The 20837-nt window shown below is 50.6% G+C and overlaps 6 protein-coding genes across 6 annotated transcripts; 3 read left to right on the forward strand and 3 right to left on the reverse strand.

Annotated features, from left to right (window-relative positions):
• TRV_06894 (uncharacterized protein) lies at positions 1–1781 on the reverse strand (the record flags this gene model as incomplete). The annotated part of the gene is made up of 4 exons (XM_003019023.1): positions 1–636; positions 708–1054; positions 1177–1393; positions 1473–1781. 4 exons carry the CDS (start codon positions 1779–1781, stop codon positions 1–3), a joined length of 1509 nt encoding a protein of 502 aa, XP_003019069.1.
• A 1094-nt stretch (positions 1782–2875) lies between these two features.
• On the forward strand, positions 2876–4478 carry TRV_06895 (uncharacterized protein; the record flags this gene model as incomplete). Its single annotated transcript, XM_003019024.1, has 5 exons — positions 2876–3058; positions 3182–3309; positions 3400–3641; positions 3709–3917; positions 3987–4478. The coding sequence occupies 5 exons, from the start codon at positions 2876–2878 to the stop codon at positions 4476–4478; spliced, it is 1254 nt and encodes a 417-aa protein (XP_003019070.1).
• An 8304-nt stretch (positions 4479–12782) lies between these two features.
• TRV_06896 (morphogenesis protein (Msb1), putative) lies at positions 12783–15845 on the reverse strand (the record flags this gene model as incomplete). The annotated part of the gene is made up of 3 exons (XM_003019025.1): positions 12783–15390; positions 15463–15718; positions 15767–15845. 3 exons carry the CDS (start codon positions 15843–15845, stop codon positions 12783–12785), a joined length of 2943 nt encoding a protein of 980 aa, XP_003019071.1.
• A 325-nt stretch (positions 15846–16170) lies between these two features.
• On the reverse strand, positions 16171–16395 carry TRV_06897 (uncharacterized protein; the record flags this gene model as incomplete). The annotated part of the gene is made up of 1 exon (XM_003019026.1): positions 16171–16395. One exon carries the CDS (start codon positions 16393–16395, stop codon positions 16171–16173), a length of 225 nt encoding a protein of 74 aa, XP_003019072.1.
• A 964-nt stretch (positions 16396–17359) lies between these two features.
• Positions 17360–19250, forward strand: TRV_06898 (uncharacterized protein; the record flags this gene model as incomplete). Its single annotated transcript, XM_003019027.1, has 2 exons — positions 17360–17572; positions 17676–19250. The coding sequence occupies 2 exons, from the start codon at positions 17360–17362 to the stop codon at positions 19248–19250; spliced, it is 1788 nt and encodes a 595-aa protein (XP_003019073.1).
• Positions 19251–20149: 899 nt separating this feature from the next.
• TRV_06899 (60S ribosomal protein L35Ae) lies at positions 20150–20719 on the forward strand (the record flags this gene model as incomplete). Its single annotated transcript, XM_003019028.1, has 3 exons — positions 20150–20207; positions 20295–20379; positions 20449–20719. The coding sequence occupies 3 exons, from the start codon at positions 20150–20152 to the stop codon at positions 20717–20719; spliced, it is 414 nt and encodes a 137-aa protein (XP_003019074.1).
• Positions 20720–20837: the final 118 nt, after the last annotated feature.

Genomic DNA, 20837 nt, shown 5'->3' on the forward strand with positions numbered 1-20837 from the left:
TCATACAATCGGTGCATAGAAGCTGAATTTTCCTTCGGGGTCATACTTCTGCTTCAGCGCCTTGAGCTTGTCCTGACGCCATTGCTCGTAGCCGTACCATTGTTGAGGAGTCTCGGTACCAAAAGCATAGTTGACATATGTGTGGAGCTCCGAGCGACCGCTGCCCTTGAGAAGGATCTGACGCAGCTGTTGGCCAAGATCAATGGCCTTCTGGTCGAGATCAGAGCCGGTGGATTCGTAGCTGATGAGCGGAGCGGCAAGGAAGTTGTCTGACCTAAAGGCGTACGCGGCGCTCTTGGGGTCGACGGCCTTGACACCCTGGGTAGAGTACCCTTCGAACATGGAGATGGAGTTATGGAAGGGTCCGGAGACATTAGCTTGAGAGGCATACAGCTTGTAAGCTTGTTGCATGGCCGGTACATTGAAGGACTCTAGGTAGATAGGGAAGCGAGGGTTGGAGGCACCGGTCTTCTGGCATGGTGGTGAGTCAAGGGCGATGCCAGTCCATCTGCCTAAGTCCTTATAGGTACCCGAATCGGGCTGAACGCTGAGGGCACCAATGTCATGGAATGGGCCGGTGATGGCCGGATCGACTTGCTTGACACCCTCCTGGATCAGGTAGACAATTATAACGGGCTAGGAGATACTGATATTAGTAATGGAAATATATACGCTTGTAAATATTATAAAAGAAAGGAAGAACTGACATTGTTGGCATCGGCACTGGGGTTGTTGAGCCAGTACGACCAGTGGATTACACCTTCTGGCTGATTTTTCAAGAGGTTGTTGGCAGCCGTATAGATAGGCACGACCTTATCACCAGAGAAAGTCAGGGTCTCGATAGCCCAGTCGGTGTGTTCGATATCGTAGATCTTGAGAGTGACGGAGGTGACAATGCCAAAGTTGTGGCCGGCACCGTTCATCGCCCAGAAGAGATCGGAGTTACTATCGATGGTCTTGAGGGTGCCATCGGCAAGAACAACATCCATCGATAGGAACTGGTCGGCAATGAGGCCATGGTGACCCTGGAGCCAGCCGTGGCCGCCTCCAAGAGCTGGTCCAAGATAGCTAACACATTCGCAGGTTCCGGTTACTAAAACGCGAGTCAGTAATCAAATAGGTTATAAAAATAGATGTAATAACTAAGTAAATGAAAAAAAAAAAAAGGGAACTAACCGGCCTGTTTCTTAGCATCCCAGAGAGTGTCGACGAGGTATTTGGAGTTTATTCCACCTCCAACCTTGACTGATTTACCATCCTGGGCGATTTCGACACTGTTGAGCTGTTTCATGAATATCTCGATGCCACTGTCTACCTTGCCCAAGGAGGTGAGGGCGCCATGGGCAGAGTTGTAAGCTAGGAACTTAACACCCTTCCTATTTGCGAATTTGACCTGTCACCCTCCATGTGAGTATACTTATCGCATAAATGAAATTTCCGAGGAGGAGAAAAGGAAGATAAATTGAGCCTACCGTTTCAACGACATCTTGAGCAACGGCTGCCGAAATGGCAGCGTTAACGGCAGGTGCTCCAAGGGCAGACCAGCGAGCTGTGGCAGTGTCAAAGTCGCCAGAGCCAGGGAGATAGACCTTTGCCTCTGGTGACAGCTTCGGGACGAGTTCCGTTTTGATATCGTCTATCCAATTATCCATTGCTCTGGGGCATATATTCACGGGCGTAACATCGCTAGTTGAAGGCTGTTGCTGCTGGATGCTTCTGGCGGCTGAGCTGTTAGCCCACGCAGCCAGTGCTATGATGATCCCCTTAAGAAGCCCTTGCATCTTTAATGGTCATAAGGGGTGGGCTGGGCGGATGAAAGGGAATGGGGGGAAGGAAAGATGTTGATGCAATGTTATGCAGGAAATGAGAGGTTAAAAACCCCAAGCCAAAGCCAGAGGAGACGCCAGCACCACATCCTTAAGATTGGCAGGCAAGAACAGAAAAAGAAGATGAGCCGAATAGAATAAGCAATATTGCGGGCCCTGCAGACTATTTTCACACCGTACTCCGAAGCTAACGTGGTGCAGACCAGAGAGCAAGGCGGCATGGCAGCGCGGCAAAGAGGTTAGTATCGTCAAATATAGACCGGGGGTTCAGGGGGGAGAGACTGGTAAAATACCATCATCCCGGACCCCTGTACCCCTGGATTTCGAAAAATGGGCCATTTGGAAATCCAAAAGAAGGGTCCATCTCCACTCTCGAGGTATAATAATAATGATACTCTGGGAGGGTTCACGCTGTACCACGAAATGGTTGATGGAACCCCCAGAGATGGGCAGAACTGGACGGCCCATCTATTCGGTCTCAGGGTCCATACTTATTGGCCACAGCCCAGACTGGCCGTTTGTTTTTTTCCTTTTTGCCATGGGCTCCGTCATGTTTTGCCTTCAGGACCGTCCGTGGCTGTCAGGTCGCACCAACTACTAGTTCTGCTGGTGGTGTTTGTAGATTTCGAGCTCGTATCCCTCGGTCTCTCTGGCAGTTCACGTACTTAGAATGCAACCAGGGCTCGGGCGATCAGACGGCAGGGGATCCCGGATACAGCCAGAATACGTTCTCTGTCTGCGTCTCATAAAACTCAGGTCCCTCGTTCTCTTCTGTGGCATGGTGGTCCATTCTGCTTGCTTGCCTGCATTGCTTGCCTGGTTTGATGCCTGGCATCCTGTACTCTTCCTCCTCCTCCTCCTCCTCCTCCTCCTGCCTGCATCTCAATCCCTTCCCCTGGACAGAATCTCGACCCTTTGGACAACCTGCTCCCGACGATGCATAGCCATTGAATTGGAAGACCGCTTCGATCTATCACTTTTGCGCCTGTCCGACCACCCCCGTTCCGCTCTGCTATAGTATATTTATATATATATCGAATAAACATATCATGTTGCCAACCAGCCCGGCCGAGGTGGCTGCGGCCCAGGAAGCTGGTCGCAAGGCCACGATCGAGATATGGACGCTCTTCGCCATCGGCTTCACGGCGACGATGCTGAGGATCTATGCACGCATACACGCTGTCGGCGTCAGGAACCTGCGGCCAGACGACTTTCTGGTGCTTGTAGCTTTGGTTAGTTGAGGCTGGCGGCCGTCTGTTTTGTGGCTGTTTGCGTGGTGGTGATGGGGTGACGTCCGTCCCCGGTCGATAGCAGGAACAAAAGAAGCGCTGACCATCCATGTTGCTCTCCTGCAGGTCTTGTATGCAGCGCAGTCGACGCTGGGCTACCATGTCGGCACCAAGGCCCACGGCCTGGCCAACAACTTCAAGCTGGACTCGGAGCGGGCTGCCCTGCCGGTCAACAGCATCGAGTACGAATTCAGGTGAGTCGGTTTTAATTTGGAAGTGGAACGGCGGAGAGACACAAGACAGACAGACAGACAGGGGGACTGACGGGCGAGTAACTAATGTAGGGTCACCGGGTCGAAGATTCAGCTGGCCGGCTGGACGACGTACACCTGGCTCATCTCGATGCTCAAGTTCTCGATGCTGGCCTTCTATATCAGGCTGACCGAGGGCGTCGGTGGAACGTACCGCATGCAGATTTTCATCGGCTTTGGCCTCGTCGCGGGCACCTGTATGGCCTCGCTGCTCACCATCTTCCTCTCCTGCAGGCCCCTCCACAAGTACTGGCAGATATATCCAAACCCAGGCAGTGCGTTGTTTTGCTCCATTACTACCTTGCTGTTATGCATGTATATATGGCTAATGCCGGTCTTTAGATGCATGCCAGCCTGCGGTATCCAAGCCGGTCGTCTGGGTCTCGTTCGCCGCCAACATTATTACTGACATCTATCTGATACTGATTCCCCTACCCATGCTGTGGCGCTCGACCCTGCGGACGATCAAGAAGATAGCAGCCAGCATTGTGCTCGGTGCAGGTATCTTTGTCCTTGTCTGCGCATGTCTCAAGAGCATCTTCGTTCTTGTAGTAAGTTACTTCCTAGATATACCCCTATTTGTACAAAAATTTATTACACAAGTGTACTAACAAGGTAAGAACCCTGTGCATGGCGCACAACTTGCTGGCGCATGGGGAGTACGAGAGGCCTTTGTCGCTGTCATGGTGACCAACTTGCCCATGATCTTCCCTCTTATCCGTGCTATGCTCTCTCCGTGGTTTTCCAAGCTCTTTTCAACCCAGAAGAAATCCAGCTACAAAACCCCGGGGCTTCAGACCATCGGCGGCACCCCCCACGGAGGCAACTCGTCCTACAACAACAATAACAATAACCGGAGTAAGGGCCGTCGACAGCCCCAGAGTGACATCACGACCAGCTTCACCCTCAATGGCAGCGATGAACGTATAATGCACGACGACGTCAAGATGCAGGACCTCAAGACCTTCAACTCAATAGACAACGAACCCCAGGAACCCCTACCAGCCCGAGGCATTATGATCTCCAACTCCGTCGAGATCATGCATGAGGATAGAGGCAGTTTACACGATGAAGAGCAGCAGCGTGTGGAGAATGTCCGTGAAGTCTGGTAGCTTACTTTCTTACGGGTTCTTTAAATGAGGCATGACGTTGATGTTCACCAAAAAACAAGAGGAGCATTTCCCCCCTTTTCCTTCTATTCTTATATAATTTACCCGGTGGCTTTGTCAAGGGTGTCGAGACGGCCGAGCATATCAACTATACGATATCGACCATGGAAGCGCGGCTACGACGATTACGAGACTATGGCTCGACTTAACAGCCAGTCTGGGAAGTCGACTCGGCCCAAACCGCCCAACTTGACCTGCCACGTTTTTTTTGCTCTTTTACCTACCGTTTTGGTCTTTAGAGTGGTTAATCCATGATACCCATTCCATTATTATCTTTATATTATGATTTCTTTTTGACATGCTTGTCGGTTTCCCCCTCTTCACCCGCCCTAGTTCGAGCTTTTTGCATGTTTCCCCCACTATATACTGAGTACGAGCGGAGGTCTCTTTGAGCATTTCGAATTCTTCTTCCTTGATACCATTTCTTTTTTGCCTTTCTTACCTTCTTGGACATGTCTGTTGTATTATGGAGTACTCCGTATACATGCATAGTTTTATATCCATTCTGGAATGATACTTGTACCAATACCTGAATTAATCAAACAATATTGCATCTACTATAAGACAAAAAAATCACCATCTGGTGATCGGAATTGGCATTCACAAGCTTTTTGGTAGCCGAGGAATGTGAGGTGGCTGGTGGAATTAGCCCGCGATGGGAAATTAACCCGGCCGGTATGACACTAACTAATCTACAGAAAATCTCAAGGCGTCTGGCTGTACCAAAGGCTGCCTAGTTAGTGCGCCTTAGCACGGCACATATTATACATAATACGGTGCAACGTGGGACGGGACGGACACCTGAGCAAATCGCACTACCAGCGTCAAATTGGTTGCCAGATATTATTAGTTTGCCTTCTCTCTCGAAAGAAAGCGAAAAACGGCGACCAAGATTATGTACGGACACTCCGTACTCCGTAATTAACACCGGATCGTCGCCATCCACTTTGCGGATGAACAGGATCTTCTCCTGACCTCCGAAGGTTCGCTGTGGCATCATAGCACTGAACGTCTCGCATAAACTCTGATACAGGCTTTTTCTGATACATAATGTGCCGTGGACCCAATTCGTCACCTAACAGCAGGACTTTTATGCCCAAGTGCTCCGTTTCTATTCGGTTATCTTGCGTTTTTATGCATACTTGTCGGTCATGGTAAGCACACGAGCTGGCTTGAAATGCCACCTTGATGGCTATTTATCAGGTTAGCTCGGTGTTTGGAGCATGGCGACGGTACGTATCATCATCCCGGCCGCCCAGGTGGTTCCCAGGCATTAGCCTGATGATGAACCTCCCGAAGAACGAAAAAACAGCGCACACACCTCCATGCTAAAGCAGAGAGCGGAGTAAAAGCGTTCATACATCACCGAGATGAAACCACGTTACACCTGCAAATCCGATCAGCAGATGGACAGAAATGATTATACATACTTACTCCATAGACTCCAGGAGCCTCAACCTGTTTGCCCTGCTGTTCGTCACTCCACTGACTGCCAAAAACGGGACAGAACAGCCACGTTGAATAATAACCCCTGATGTCCCATTATTGTTCTTAGACTGGCTGGGGAGAGGCTGGACGCCTCTCGGATACAGGCCCAATTTAAGATGCTACAAAACGCCCCTCTCGAGAGACAGTGATCTGACCGGGTTGACGCTGGATTATCTCGCTAAGGTCGGAGTACTCCGTCGCCCAGTCATGGCTTATCGGGCGACAATAATATATGAGCTCACCTCTCGAGAAACAGCTTCTCCATCCTGTTGCAGGGGATTGACCTCGTGGTGAATCCACCCCGGAATGCGGCCTGTCTCCTTGCTCTATGCTGCCCATCTTCTTGGTATATCCTGACATTGTTGCTCCATAGATTGCTGTCTAGCCACTCCCTGGATCCGAATCCCGAAAACATGGGAGGTCCACCGATGCCATATGGACTGGATCTAAAGATTCCAAGGAGAACGGCTACGGACTTTCAGCCCGGACAGTCCTAGTGTGCGCGCCAGCACAGTTATAGCATCTCCTCACGCCTCATATGACCTCTGTTTTATTCTCTTCGGGAAAAGAGGACCCTTTCCGAGAGCCATGACCATCGCAAGTTAAGAACAACTTTGCCACCCTGAAGAAGCGAGATCTGAAGAAGTGAGTCTGCGGATCCTTGTCGGCAACTAAGTATAATGCAACGCTGTGCCTGTTGCTGTGTGGTGAGTGTTGTTGTTTTTTTTCGGGCCCCTTTTCTGACAACGGAGAATGAACGATCTGCCCAGTTCACGAACGGATGGCCGCCCCATCCGGATAACCCACTAAAACGCCAGGCACTTTGCTTGACGGGCAAACTCCGCTCCGATCAGCAAAATATCTGTACACTATTGTCTGTTGATACCCATCTCAGGTTCTAGCGTGGCTTCTGGTTGGATGACCCGAAGATCCGACGCCACGACGGCGGCAAAGCGTAGATCGGATCTGACGGCGTTGAGATCTGAATAGTTGCCCGATCTCTTTTGTTGTCTTGCTCCATTTTTTATTTCTCTCCCTTATCGCACTGCAAGAGTGTAAAGTGCAGTCTTTAAAAGGGTTCGTCGAGCTCTCAAGCTTTTCTCGCTTTTCTCCCATAGCCGAGCGATGCACGTGATACCAGGCTCAGGCCATGGGCATCGCTGAGTGGGAGAACATGGGATGGACTGTCTATTTGTTGATAAGCACATGGTATTATTGTGTCATGCTTATACGAGCTATATTGACGATCTCACAATAGTGATATTGGTGATGGTGTTGGTATACAGAATGACGCTGGCGATGTATCAAAACGATGTACACCCACCTGAGCTGTCTTTATTGGCTGCAATTTAATAACCCTTGTCAATTACTATTGGTCTAAATAACTTAAATAAAGCCAATACAATAGCTTAAATTCAGCCAATAATATATTTTAAATTCATACCCACTTTTAAGCTTTCTCTCGACTTTTCAGCCTCAACTTTCAACATCTCGTCTTTCGTCCTCTCTCTTTGTAAAATTTGGGCCTTTTCAGCCCATTGTCTATGTTATGTTTTAGCATCGTGGAGCAGTTTGCTTCTCCTACACGTGCTTGTCGCTAGATAATCCAAAAATAACCACATAGCTATCTATTGCGGCCATCCCATAGAACGGCTGGCGCGTACCTTGATTTCTCCACTCCCGCAGTCTCCACGATGGATCCAGACGGTAGTGGTGTCGGCTACAGAGCTCTCCTCTTTCCGTCAAGGGAGCAGCCTTGCTAGACAGAATAGAGAGCAATGAAAAGCGGAGAAATATTACCGAAAACTTAACTTGATAGGTTTCCCCAGGGAACCGTTGCTCTTCTTCCCTTACGAATCTAGGAACACTTACTTCACGGCAAACCTTTTAAGGCAACATCTATACCCCAACTAACAAGTCTTGTCCATCCTACCTTCGGGAAAGACTTTAAAGGGAAGCTCGGTGTCTTATGCGAGATTGCATCGAACTAAATGTACATGATATTATAGTTAAATTAACCATGAAGGGGACCCACCATCTAACTTGCTCTTGGTCTATGGAAAGGAACCAAAGCACCCTTGCCTACTGCCCTTAGCGCATAACCCACTCCATAAGCCGACCGCCGGCCATCTCCGCGTTAATTTGTGGCCAATGAACCCCGGGGAAAGAGGTTGTTTAATGGGCCAGGTACGGAGGAGAAGTTGATATAGAGGGTTGGGCGGATAACCACATGTGTTCTATCTCAGGAATACCATGTCGTGATTGAAGAGGCGGGGAATAGTTACATCACCAACAGGCGATTATCCTTCTAGACTACAAACTCCACATATCCGCTACTGCCTGTTGTGTATACCCAATACGATACGAATGCTGACAACCTATACCCATGCTCTTTCATTGCATGTGTACTCGGCATCTGCCTAGTAAACTGCCGATTCATTCCCATGGAACAAAATCAACAAAAAGAGGAGCTTGGTATTTATATGCAGTAACTCTTACTTCAATAACGTTCCAGCACGGGTATTGGAGGAGTAGCGGCAAAAAAATACCCTTCCTGGCTGCAAATAATGCGCCATCCTAACCCTACTCCGAATATCCCCGGGTGCCTTGGACCTGACCATCTATACTCTTCGGAGCGCAGCAGTCTCTCTGGATGGAGAACCTTGATTTAGATCCTTACCTCAACCCTTGCCCATAAGAGACTACTCTTGACCAACATATACGAGATGATATGTTTGGTCCTCGCCATGTTAATGCTAGTCAGGTAGATGGCCTTGTACGCCACAGCGGTTGAATGAAGGTTTCAATAAGAGGTGGGGGGAGGGGCAAACAGAGCCAGTCCACTCAATATAATGCCAACATATAAGCTGCCATAATTCAGGTACGTTTACACTTCTCTTACCATACTTGATCTACTAAGTGGTAAAATGAGTAAGTAGAGTAGTTTTGGTTCTACTAAGTTGAGACATACATCTTCAAGCTCACCCGGCCTGTTTATTTGGTTCCACCTCATATCCATTATCTATCCTGCTTCTAATGAATGAATTGAGGTGATTAATGCTCACAGAATTGACGTTTTAGTACTGGTCATCTTAAGGACTTGATATGTATAGTTGGTATCGGAGTAACGGTGGGCGGCAATAGATGATTGACGAAACTGTGATATTGATCTTCAGTCAAAACAAGGTATTTGTATATACAACACTCTTCTTAAACGGCAACCCCTCGTTTCTTTAGGTACTACTTTTGAAATGAGACTGTACCTATATGATGAGTATCATACGTACACAGGAATTAAGAGGTCGGTTGGCCACAGTCCTCTGACACACATAGCTTTCTTTCTGGGCCTTTTCGGGCTGTCTCGCTTTCCTCATGGCAAAAATTTTCAAGCCCTTAGATAGGAGTTTTATAATTAGAGCATCAATCTATGGCATTGATCTTTATTAAGCAGCTTGTTACCCCACGAGTTCGTGTTTCGCATCAACAACTCGATGGTCTAGCCGATTTAAGGTTTCAGGACAGCATTCGGATTCCGCAGAGCCGCGCGCTTAAGGTTGAGCCTCATGCTCGCCAAAGGATAATTGCTCTTCTTCGTGCTAACTATTTTGTCTATCGTTAATATACTGCAGAAATTCAACTCTGAAAGGTTGATAAAGACAATTACTCTTAATGTGAGTAGAAAGGCAAACAGCTGTTTGCATATTAAACAAGTATCGAGCATAAAGCGTTCCCAAAGTTAGCTACTTGTTAGATAAAGTATCCATGTGCTATTCGAAGAATGGGCCTTTGTATGCACAGGGATGATAGTATAGCAGCTCAGCAGAGGGAGCGGAAGTACGGAGTACAGGCGGGAGATTCAGTGTTTTGCCCCTGATCTTCCTGTTGATATAATAATAGGGCAATGGTACAAACCATCGCCGGCAACAACATATCATCGTACTCCGTACAGCATTCGTCAATTGACTAAGTATGGAGTACAGAATACGCAGCCTTAGTATGATGACAAAATGAAAGCAATTTATATTTTCCTTCTAGATATGACCGCTGTGACTGCAGTTGCCCAAGATAAAGACATCACCGTTACCCCGTATCTTGCCCACAGAAACCCCAGCCGCGACGATTTATCCGCCACTGTGTCAGACACATAATCTGACCGAATACTTCGGTTATCCGAAGCCATCAGGAGCATTTGGTATCAGCCATATGGTCGCACGCCACCAAGCTTCTCAAGCCCTGCAGCTCGACTGCTGCCTCTGGAATTCGTGGTTGCCCCTTTCCTAAGCCCTCCGACTGGTGCAGTCTCCCTACTTCCATTCCCGCGTCTGTACTACCCACCCACTCCTCATACGGAAGCTCGGCGTCTGTCTGGTGGAAATCTCATACTCGGTAGCTCTGCAGCCTTTTGCTAAACAGTGTCCCATTGGCTAGTTCAAGGCAATGCGTTCGTTTTCTGGTGGCGCAACATGGCTGAATGAAAGTATTATCTATGGTGGATGCTATGCCGAAGCCGACCAAACGTCTGGCTCCAACGCTTTGGACGGGCCAACGGTAACAGCAAACCCTACAGCCATGCCAGGTGCGAGAGTATGCACTACGAACGCCATTCCACCGACTGGGCGCCCAGAGACAAATGGTGCTCTTGGTCGGGATAAGATCTGCTCTCTGTGGAAAGCTGCCCATGCCTAGGTAGTCTTGGCCTTCATAAGCTCGATGGTGTAGCTGGGTATCACAACAGCAAAACTTTGGCTTCCTGGGGGCCTGAAAAGGGGTTGGTTAAGTTGTTATCTGTTCGTCTGCAGTTGAGTTTCCTCTCCATCGTGGTTCTCTAGCTGTTCTGATGGGAATAGGGGTAAATCATAATCACACCCTCTCAACACATCCTCCTAATGGAATCCCAATTTCCGGGTACTCTTATCAAAGCCCTGCTAACGCCCCATGTTGTTGACTATCTTCAGTCGCTGATATTCGACGAGGCTGAAGTCGAGATAAGCAGTGATTACGTAAGAAAGTCACAAAGATAAGAGCCGATAAGCTTATCGCTTGTCGCGAGATAGAAAAAGACGAAGAATGAGGAGTCGAAAAGTGGCGATGAGGCAGAATAGCAACTTGAACACCTGAGGAGGACCAGGAAAGTCATATATTATACATATATACACTGCGCGTAGCTAGAGAGCAAGTTACAACATGTCTGAACAGCAAGGTGCCCAGATCGTTTCGCATGGGCGCGGAGGTAGGGGTTTGCTCCTGTATACCCACCTTTCATATCTTGAAACCAGCTAACTAGAGATTCCTACTTGCGATTCATATAGGCCAGGGAAACATCGCTGCTGATTCTACAAAGTTGGTTTATACCTACGCGAATGCGACCTGTTTCAGTCAATCAAACCTTTCTAATGCGGGATATAGATATGTTGATGCAGAAATTGTCCGGGAGGGCGTTGAAGGGGACCAAGGAGATGGCGCTTATTCTGCGGGGGTATGATATGGATCATTCGAGTATTATGCTGTGGGAACGTTACTGATTTCTGGGTTCTTTTAGCGTGGAGGAGTAGGGAATATAGGGTCACCCAATATACCTCCATCTCGCGGCCAACCACATGATGCAGACGTTATTCCCCCCACTGCAATGAGGCAGTCTTCTGCTACTGAATATCATGTTGGGGTATGTTGTGCGCATTACTCTGATTTGTGTGGTTTTGGGGACTAACAGATATGCAGAGGGGGGGACAAGGGAACGTACACAGTGAAATGTCCAAGGAAGCGGAGAAGCCAAGGGCAACAGAGGAGCAATCGGGTGATAAGAAATCTAATGAGGGGTTTGTTGATAAAGTGAAGCAGATGGTTTTCGGTCGGAAGGAATAGTTAGGTAATAGCTACTGTATCATGTTGATTTCCTTGGTATATATTGGTCAATGAAACTCTTTACTCACTGATATTTCAAGCCCTAGTTTTGTATATTGATAGTAGGTAATTAGAGACTAGGCTAGGATATTAAGAATGAAATGGTAAATGAGACTTTATAGTAAAGTGCAACAAATACGCAACGCAACACAAGGCAACATAGATAGTAAGGTGGAGAGGTAGGATAGAGTAAAGGTAAGGGTAACTAAAGGTAAAAGGTAGGATATATAGAGAGATAAAGAGATATTCGAGTATCCGAACGTAGGCGAATAGGTTATCTATCGAACAGGTGGAAAGAAGTTGTGAGAATATAGAAGGTGGAGATAACATATGAGATTTGCCCGGGTATAAAATAAGTAGGTAAACAAATTCTGGTCTGGATAGTACTCAATGATGGATATCAAAGAGTTAAGGAGGCGAGGAGAAGTAGGTGGATGGGTATATATGGAATACGGAATATAGATAGGTAAGTAGGTAGAGTAGAGTAGGGTAAAAGGGAGAAATGTCAAAAAACTGGAGAACGCTGTGGATATATCAAACTGCAGCCGAGCAAGGCAAGAGAGAGGACGAAACTGGTTTGAGGAAAGAAGAGGGAGAAAATTGGGGTATGAGAACAAAGGAGATTAATAAAATAAATAAAATATTAAAACAGATGTAGGAAAAGAAAGAGAGACAAGAAATCAGGCAGACAGATAGACAGGCGTGAGCAAGCTCTTTTGTGTTCTTTTTGGGTAGTCAATCATCACATTTGATGGCGTAAGATTGTTGGCTTCATGGATCAGTTGGCGCGGGAAGATTCCATGTTCTTGGTCAACTCAGCGACGCGGGCCTTGATGCGTGCAGCGCGCATTTCAATTGCTAATATTTGTTAGTAGGAGCATAATACATGTAAACAGGGGTGTCAAGGAAAAGTGACTTACTCTCTTGCTGGCTAGCTTGCTTTGGTGCAGAGGCAGGAGATGCGGGAGCGGCAGCAGGGGCAGGAACAGCGGCCGGGGAAGCGGATACGGCAGCATCAGGGACAGCGGCGCGCTGGGCGGCGTTCTTGCGGATCTGAGCCCAGCGGTCTAGAGCAGGAACTTCGGGCTCTGGCTCTGGCTCGGTCTGTGGCTGCTTTTGTGGCTGCGGCTCAGGGGTAGCAGGGGCAGGGACCTCCTTTTCGGGCTGGACATTGAATGTCTTCGACTCTGTCTGGACGGGGGCTGGAGCAGGAACTGGAGCGGCCTTTGGCTCTGATTCAACTGGAGAAGGAGTCTCGACGGGGACACAAGCGGGTTGGTCGACTATGGGGCTCTGGTGGGAGAACGAGGAGAAAGCGACTGCATCTGATTTCTTGTCATCGGGAGAAATGGGTGAGACGGGAGCGGACTCTTCTCCTGCGATTGGACGCTCGGCCTCTGGCGGAGGAGGCGAGACGCGAGGTTCCTTGACTGGTGCGGGAGCTTGTGCGGCAGGAGCCGGAGCAGGAGCCGGAGCAGGAGCAGCCTTGACTGGCTTGCGCTCAATAACAGTGACTGGTTTGGACTTTTGGCCATCTTCTTGGTGTTTCTTCATGCCGAAGCCGGATAGACGGCGGGTATGTGGGATTCTTGAAGAAGATGCAGGCGAGGAGTTAGCTGAACGCTGTTGGGACTGGGACTGAGCGGTTCGGCTCTCGAGAGCGGCACGGGCAGCAGCTACAGCGGACTCCTTTTCGGTGTGGTCGGCCTTGGAACCGCCAAACATGCCCTTCAGGCCGGTATTGCCTGCTTTCTTCTTCACTTTCTTGTCATCTGCCGTGGGCTCCTCTTTCGTTGGCGCCGGGGATTCAACGCGGGCTGGGGTTGGGGCGGGCGAGGCTGTTGCTGGAGTAGAAGAAGCTGCTGGAGCAGTAGCAGCAGCGGCGGCGGCGGCGGCAGCGGCAGCAGCAGGGGGTGTTGGAGGTGTAGGCTTGTCAAAGTTGATATTGCTTGCCGGACCAGGGATAGGAGACTCGGTCTTTGGCGGAGTGTCTGGGGTGGGAGAAGTAGTGGTAGACCTAGGCAGACGTTCGCGGATAGAGGGTATATCACGGCTGGAAGTAGTGCTTTCATGCTTTGGTGGTACCTCTGGCTTGTTCTGATCCGTAGACGACCTCGATCTGGATCCCATATCAAGACTTGAGGCAGGCTTTCCAGTTCCGGCAAGGGAGTTTTCCAAATATGCGTTGCGAATGTTGTTCTTGTCATAGTTGCTTGCCCATCGCATTGCCTGGGACATTTCTGATATCATTGCTGGCTGAAGTGTGTGGACCGAGTTAGTCTTGGAAGTCTGGTTCAATTCTGTCTTTGCGCGCTCCTTGTTTGCCTCTTCGAGTTCTTGTTCTCTTCGCTTTCGCTGGAGGGCGGCGGCAGCAGCCTGGATGCGCGCATGCTGATCTGGTCCTATACTAGCTTTGCTTGATGGACCGGTGCCGCTGTTGTTGTTGTACTGTTCTCCGATAAGGCCACCCTTCTTTATGCTAGTCTTGCTTCTGCCGAGTCGGCCCTTTCGAGTCTTGAAGCCAAAGAAGGTCTTCTTCTCGGCGATGTAGGCACCGGCTTCTGGTTCGGGGGCAGCTCCCTTGATCTGTTCTTCAAGAATAAGCCATTTCCCGCCTGGGATGACGGTTTCGAGCAAGGCGCATCGGCCGAAGACGGCCTTTCGGACGGCTGATTCTTCGCCTGACAAGCTGCTCACCCAAACCCACCAGAAGGAGTCGTCGAGGTCGAGGGTGGAGATGCTGGCGAGCTCACCGGGGTCGAGCATGGAGCCATCATCAAATCCGCGTTTGTGTGATTGGGATGATTGCCCACGCACAGCTTGGAGGGGAGGGAGGATCTTGTCTGGAGGCAGCAGGAGCGTAGTCGGTGACTTGACTCCGTTCTCCTCTGAGAAGCCCGAGGAGAGGAAGTCTGCCCAAGACGGGGTGGTAGGTCGACCAAAGTCAGCGGTGCGAGACTCAGGGGCGGATCTGAGTCCCATTGGCGTACTGCTAGCTTTCTTGGAGCTGTCATCTAGATCGTCTTCGATGGCACCACCGAAACCGATATCCTCAAAGCGAGACCATGAGGCGTCCTGTAGGCTGGTCGATGCCTTGACGGTGGATACTTCCGACTGATTTGTAGTGGCAATGCAGCAGAGGACACGCTTGCACTCCTCTGTCAGCGCGTCCTGGGGATCCTCGTAGCTGGCAAACTGCTGCAGAGCATGGTCACTGGCACGGTACTCAAAGTTCTTTGCGCGGCGCAGGAGGGCAAACGGAGTGGGAGAGACGACATCGACCAGCATGACGACCTTTGTAGTGGAAGTCTGGAGCAAAGAGGGCGTCTCTGGAGGGTACTCTGTGGCGCGGACCAGGTTTTGCAGCGATAGGGGGAGGGTCGAGATTCCGTTGGTACCTCGTAGGGAATCCGGCGACTGGGATCTCAGGTATGCAAAGAATAGATGACTCGTAGCATCGGCGGCACTACAAAGTCAGTCATTGTGCCCTTTGAGCAGGATACATATAGATATAGTATCGAAAAAGGGGGGTATCTACCTATTCCATGTCTTGTAGCTGGCCTCGAAGCCCTTGCCGGTGTCTGCATGTTCAAAGGCCCACCATCCAGCGTATCTGGACAGCTTTCTGCCTCCGAGGCCGTTGGATTTTCCATGGGCTGCGATGGCGGCCATGAGATCGAAGAAGGCAAAGATGATCTTTGTGCGGGCATCCGAGTCAACACTGAGCGGGATGAAGGTCGAGAAAGCGTCTCTGGCAAATTGGGCATCTTCAGATAATCCACCATTAGCATTTCCTTTCCGTTCACAAGCATGTTATGTCATGAATATTAAGAGCAGCACACCATTCTCGCCGACTTTGAAGAGCTCGTAGGCCTCCCAAGTAACTACTCCGCCGGGCAATCTGGCCCAGCACCACTTCATCACACTACAGAGCACCTAACGCGCGTCATCCTATCAGCGAATCGTTCCCAATTGTCTTATTATAAGATCGTCTACCATCACTTTGAATAAAACGAAAGGTAAAAAAAAAACACGTACCATTGGCTCCGAGAGACGCAGTTCCTGGGCGAGCTGGCTCCCCTGCAGCGGTCCTGGCCTGTCCGTCCGCTCTGGCGGGGGGCTAAAGAAATTGCGGATGAACGACTTTGCAGCTGACGGGTCGGACGTCGGTCTGAACGGGAGCAGTAGAAAGGGGATATCGAGGGCTGCCAATGGAACGGACATTGTGTGGTCAGTACAAGCTGCTTCATGCAGACGCATTATCTAGATAAAGAGAACGGGGGGAGATACCCCTATCTTTGAGCTCAGAGGTGCATCCGAGCAGCAGGTCGACGACCTCCTCCGGCTCGACCTCTGTCCTGAGCCATGCATCGGTCCATGTTGGCTTCTCTGGCTCAAGCGGGAGCCCGTTGAGCCTGCCAGACTTCTTCGAAGGGTCCTTGGAGCGGAAGACGCGCGAAAAGAAAGGCATCCTGCATGCCGTAGCGGTAGTAAAAACTCCTAGGGGGGAGGAGGGGGGGAACCCTGTTCGTAACGAGAGAAATTGGCGGGTAAACAAAAAGCACGACGGCGAAACAAACGAGCGTAAGAAAGGGAAGCGAGTGACCACTCGGAGAAAATACGGGCAGAAGAGGTGAGGGAGGAAGAGAGAGAGAGAAGGGGAGGGAGAGAGAGAGAAGAGAAGAGAGAAGAGACGGACAGGAAGAGGAAGAAAATCCGCTGGTGGTGATGGCCCACTGGACGGACGTGCTGCAGGACTCAGGGGTAACGAAGGAGAAAAAAAGACAGTAACTACTTAGGAGGAACCCGTCGAGGAAAAAGCAAGGAGCGGGACCAGTCACATCCAGGCCGTTTCGCTGGCTGCTCGCCCACGCCAGCCGCCTCACCACCTTTTCCTGCGTCTTTGACTTGATAATATACTCCCCGATGATGGAATCGTCGCTCTGTTTACTCTGTTTACTCTGTTTATGCTCGCTTTTGCACGCCTTTTCGAGCGTCGACGTCGAATTAAGGGGAGACGGCGTGGAAGTACGAGCCGCACCCCTGACCTTAATTCTTACTGCCACGGCGCGCGCGGCCCGTCGCTGAGTCAGCAGCCTTAAGTCGACGTCCTGCTGAGTCAGCGCCTTGCTGCCACGGCCTTTTTCTATCTTTAGCAACTTTTTTCTTTTCTTCGTCTTTTTATAGAAATTTCTCACTTTTCTATGTTTAGAATAACACAAACAACCAAGCAAAGGCGACGCCAACATCTCGAACCCTCGATCTATAGCCAGCGAACGCTCGCAGCAGGCGACGGCTCCTTCGACGGCGAACGGGCGGGCTCGACAGCCGAGACACGCACGCGGGCGCGGGGACCGGCCAGGCACCGCGACTGAAGCGACAGAGACGACGGCGACAGCAGGCAGACGCGGACGGGAGGGCATGAACTGTTGGCCATGGGCCGCCGCAAGATCGAGATCAAGGCCATCAAGGACGATCGCAACCGCTCCGTCACCTTTCTCAAGCGCAAGGGCGGCCTCTTCAAGAAGGCCCATGAGCTCTCCGTCCTCTGCTCGGTCGACGTCACTGTGATCATCTTCGGCCACAACAAGAAGCTGTACGAGTTCTCCTCCGCCGATATCCAGGAAACCCTCGGCAGATACCAATACGTGCGTCCCTCCTTTTTTCGTTTTTTATTTTTATTTTTTTATTTATTTATTATTATTATTTTTAATTTTTATTTTTGTTGTATGTGTGCTAACGAACGTCTAGTATGGACAACCGCACGAGCACAAGGGGCCGGCCGACTTTCTCGGTAAGGGCGCGCTCGACGACGATGAAGACGAGGAGTCGCCCGCGCCAGACGACCAGCAGCAGATGGGCCCCGTCTACCACCCGCCGCCGCCACCGCAGCAGCAGCAACACCAGCATCAACAACCGCACCCGCATCCGCAGCATATCAAGCAGCCTCCGTCCGTCTCCCCTCCAATAGACGGGCCTCATGCGCCCCCCGGACAGGCGCCCTCGCGGCCCTCGTCACGCAACCATGTCCAGCGGATGGCCATGCACCCGCAACACCACCCTCAGCAGCAACATCAACACGGCACTCCCCCTCCAGCGCCGACAGCCGGTGCGCAAAATGGGTTCTACATGCAGAACTACCCACAGGCGCCGCCGCAACAGCAACAGCAGCAGCACCCGCAGTACTATTCGCACCAGCCACTGCCGCCGCCTCAGCACCACCACCAGCAGCCGCACCACCAACATCCGGCAATGGCCCAGCAGTACATCCCGGATAACAGGCGGCAATCTATGCCCCCGGCCCCGGCTTTCCAGGAACAGCATCACCCGCCACAACACCCGCAACAACCACCTCAGCAGCAGATCAAAGTGGACCGGAGCCCGCCGCCGCAGCCAAAGCCCATGCCCACCAAGTCACGATCCATCTTCACCCCCATAGACGATCGTGGTTCGGTCCTGGCACAACACTTTGGCTTCGGCCCGTCAGCAGAGTCGCCCAAGAAGGAACCCAGACAGCCTCCCAAGCAGCAACAGCAACAACAGCCACCACCTCAAGTCCAAGCACAACCACCCCAGCAGATACCCCATAGAACATCAGTCTCTTCCATCCCGCCGCCCTCGAGGACAAACAGCATCCAGTCAAATATCAAACGACCCATTCTCAAGGTCCAGATCCCCAGCGAGACGTCGGACGCGGGCAGCATCACCGCCGGATCCTCGCCTGCGACGGGAACTAACCCTGCTCCCACAGTTGGTGGTGGTGGTGCTGCCGGCGCCGCATCAACCTCCACAGGACCTGGCGGACCGCCTACAACAAGCAAGCCCGCAGAAGCAAGCCACTCAGCCGTCGTCCTACCGCCGCCGTCCCCTTCGGCATCTGCCTTACTCAGTGCCGGTGCCCATGGCCCGCCTAACCCCTTTGCGCGCCCTCCTCCACCAGCATCAAACAGCCAACCATCCAACAACGGGGGCAGCACCAACAACAACAACAGCAGCAACAACAACATCGATACCCCCATCTCTGCCTTACCCAGTCGCTTTGTGTCTGATACCCTTCTGCCGTCTCCGTCCAGCTTCTATCCTGAATGGGGCTTTGGCCGCTCCGGCCGCGATAGCAACATGCTTCCTAGCCCGCTGACTTTCTCGACGCCCGTCCTGCAGAACCCTTCTCAGCCGTTCGCCAGCAGCAGCGGCGGCTCCAATGCCAATGTGCATGGTAACGCTGGTGCCCATGGTAACGTGCGAGACGACGAGTCTGACCGGAAGAGAAAGGAGCCTGAGTCTAGCAGCGAGACGGCCGTTGACAAGAGGCTCAAAGTCGAGTAGCCTCTTTTACTTCCCACTTCTTCCCTTTCCTTTCTATTCCTTTTCATCTCTAGTCTTCTATTCTTGTTCGTATTTATATATGTCTCTCTTATCTATCTTTCTTTCTGCCAGCCTATCTCTCTTACAATAGTAATTTCCTTCTTCCCTGTCTTTCCCTGTCTCTATCTCTCTATATCTCTGTCTACCGGCGCATGGCATGGTACGCGGTTAGTGGTAGTCTAGGTCGGCGGTCAATCATCAGAACTTCTATTCTCTTCTCTCGTCATTGTCTATATTATCGTCTTTATCACCGTCTATATCATCATCGTCTACATATATCATTGTCTAAGTAAATATCAAAATCTACTTCGATTAGCTAAAAAACAGCCAAGACTCTAAACTCAAAGATCAAATCACATGACTAGGGCTCGCTAACATCCGCTTTAGGCTTAGCGCGGCCCAAGACACAAACTTTCACAAAAACTTCAAGAAAAGGAAAAAAGTCGAAGCGACGAAGACGAAGAACGAAGACGAAGAAAGACAGCGACGACGAACACCCCAGGGGAAACGACTTGGACTTCGACTTGGAACTCATACGCCTTCTTCGGTCGCGGACACAGTCGTCAAGATGCCTTCCGATCACGGTCACAGATGTGAGTACTCCCGATGCGACTGATGTTGTTGGTGTTGTTGATACTGGAGATCGAGATGATGAAGATGAAGATGATGCTGACTGACTCGTGTAGTATATGTCAAGTAAGCGCCTACCTTGTCCCGGTGATGTGAATTGAGAGGAGAAGCGGAAGAGCTGGAATAGAAGAGGTGGAATATCATGCGATTGAAGGTGTGACGTTGGACCAAGAGATATACGGTTGAATGTGTGATGGCGGTGGACGAATGCATGAATATGGAGTGCGAGAATGGAGACGAATTGGGCTGCAGAAGATACCCGTTCCGCAATGGATGGAAATGCTGATTGTGTGTGCTGTATAGGGGTCGACACCTGAGCTACCAGCGTGGAAAGCGCGTCACCAACCCCAACACAAGGTATGCCCTTAATTCCAGCTGCAGACGGTGCCGGACATGGAGATAAACTAACAGAGTACAGTCTCATCAAGCTCGAGGGCGTTGAGGACTCCAAGGCCGCTACGTATGTCAACCGTCTTATGAACCTGGTGTGATACATGCACAGGATACACGTTCTAACGTATTATACCAGCTTCTACTCCGGCAAGAAGGTCGCTTTCGTCTACAGAGCCAAGCGTGAGGTCAGAGGGTCAAAGATCAGAGTCATCTGGGGCAAAGTCACCCGGCCACACGGTATGCTCAAACATGACTTCCAACATGGAGAACAGAAGAACGGCTGTGTTTTAGATACTGACGGTTTGATAGGAAACTCTGGTGTTGTCCGTGCCCAGTTCCGACACAACCTACCCCCCAAGTCGTTCGGTGCATCCGTCAGAGTCATGCTTTACCCATCTTCCATCTAGATGCGCGGTGTTGGGTGGTGGTGGATGTCTGAGAGGAGTGCGAGGAGACGAGTTGCAGAGATGAGCCACTCGACCGGCTGACGGACGACCCGACCTGACTCGAAGCTGAAGAGATGAG

This window comes from Trichophyton verrucosum (genome assembly GCF_000151505.1).
Source record: "Trichophyton verrucosum HKI 0517 chromosome Unknown contig00832_1.f1.exp, whole genome shotgun sequence".
In the NCBI taxonomy this organism is placed as follows: domain Eukaryota; kingdom Fungi; phylum Ascomycota; class Eurotiomycetes; order Onygenales; family Arthrodermataceae; genus Trichophyton; species Trichophyton verrucosum.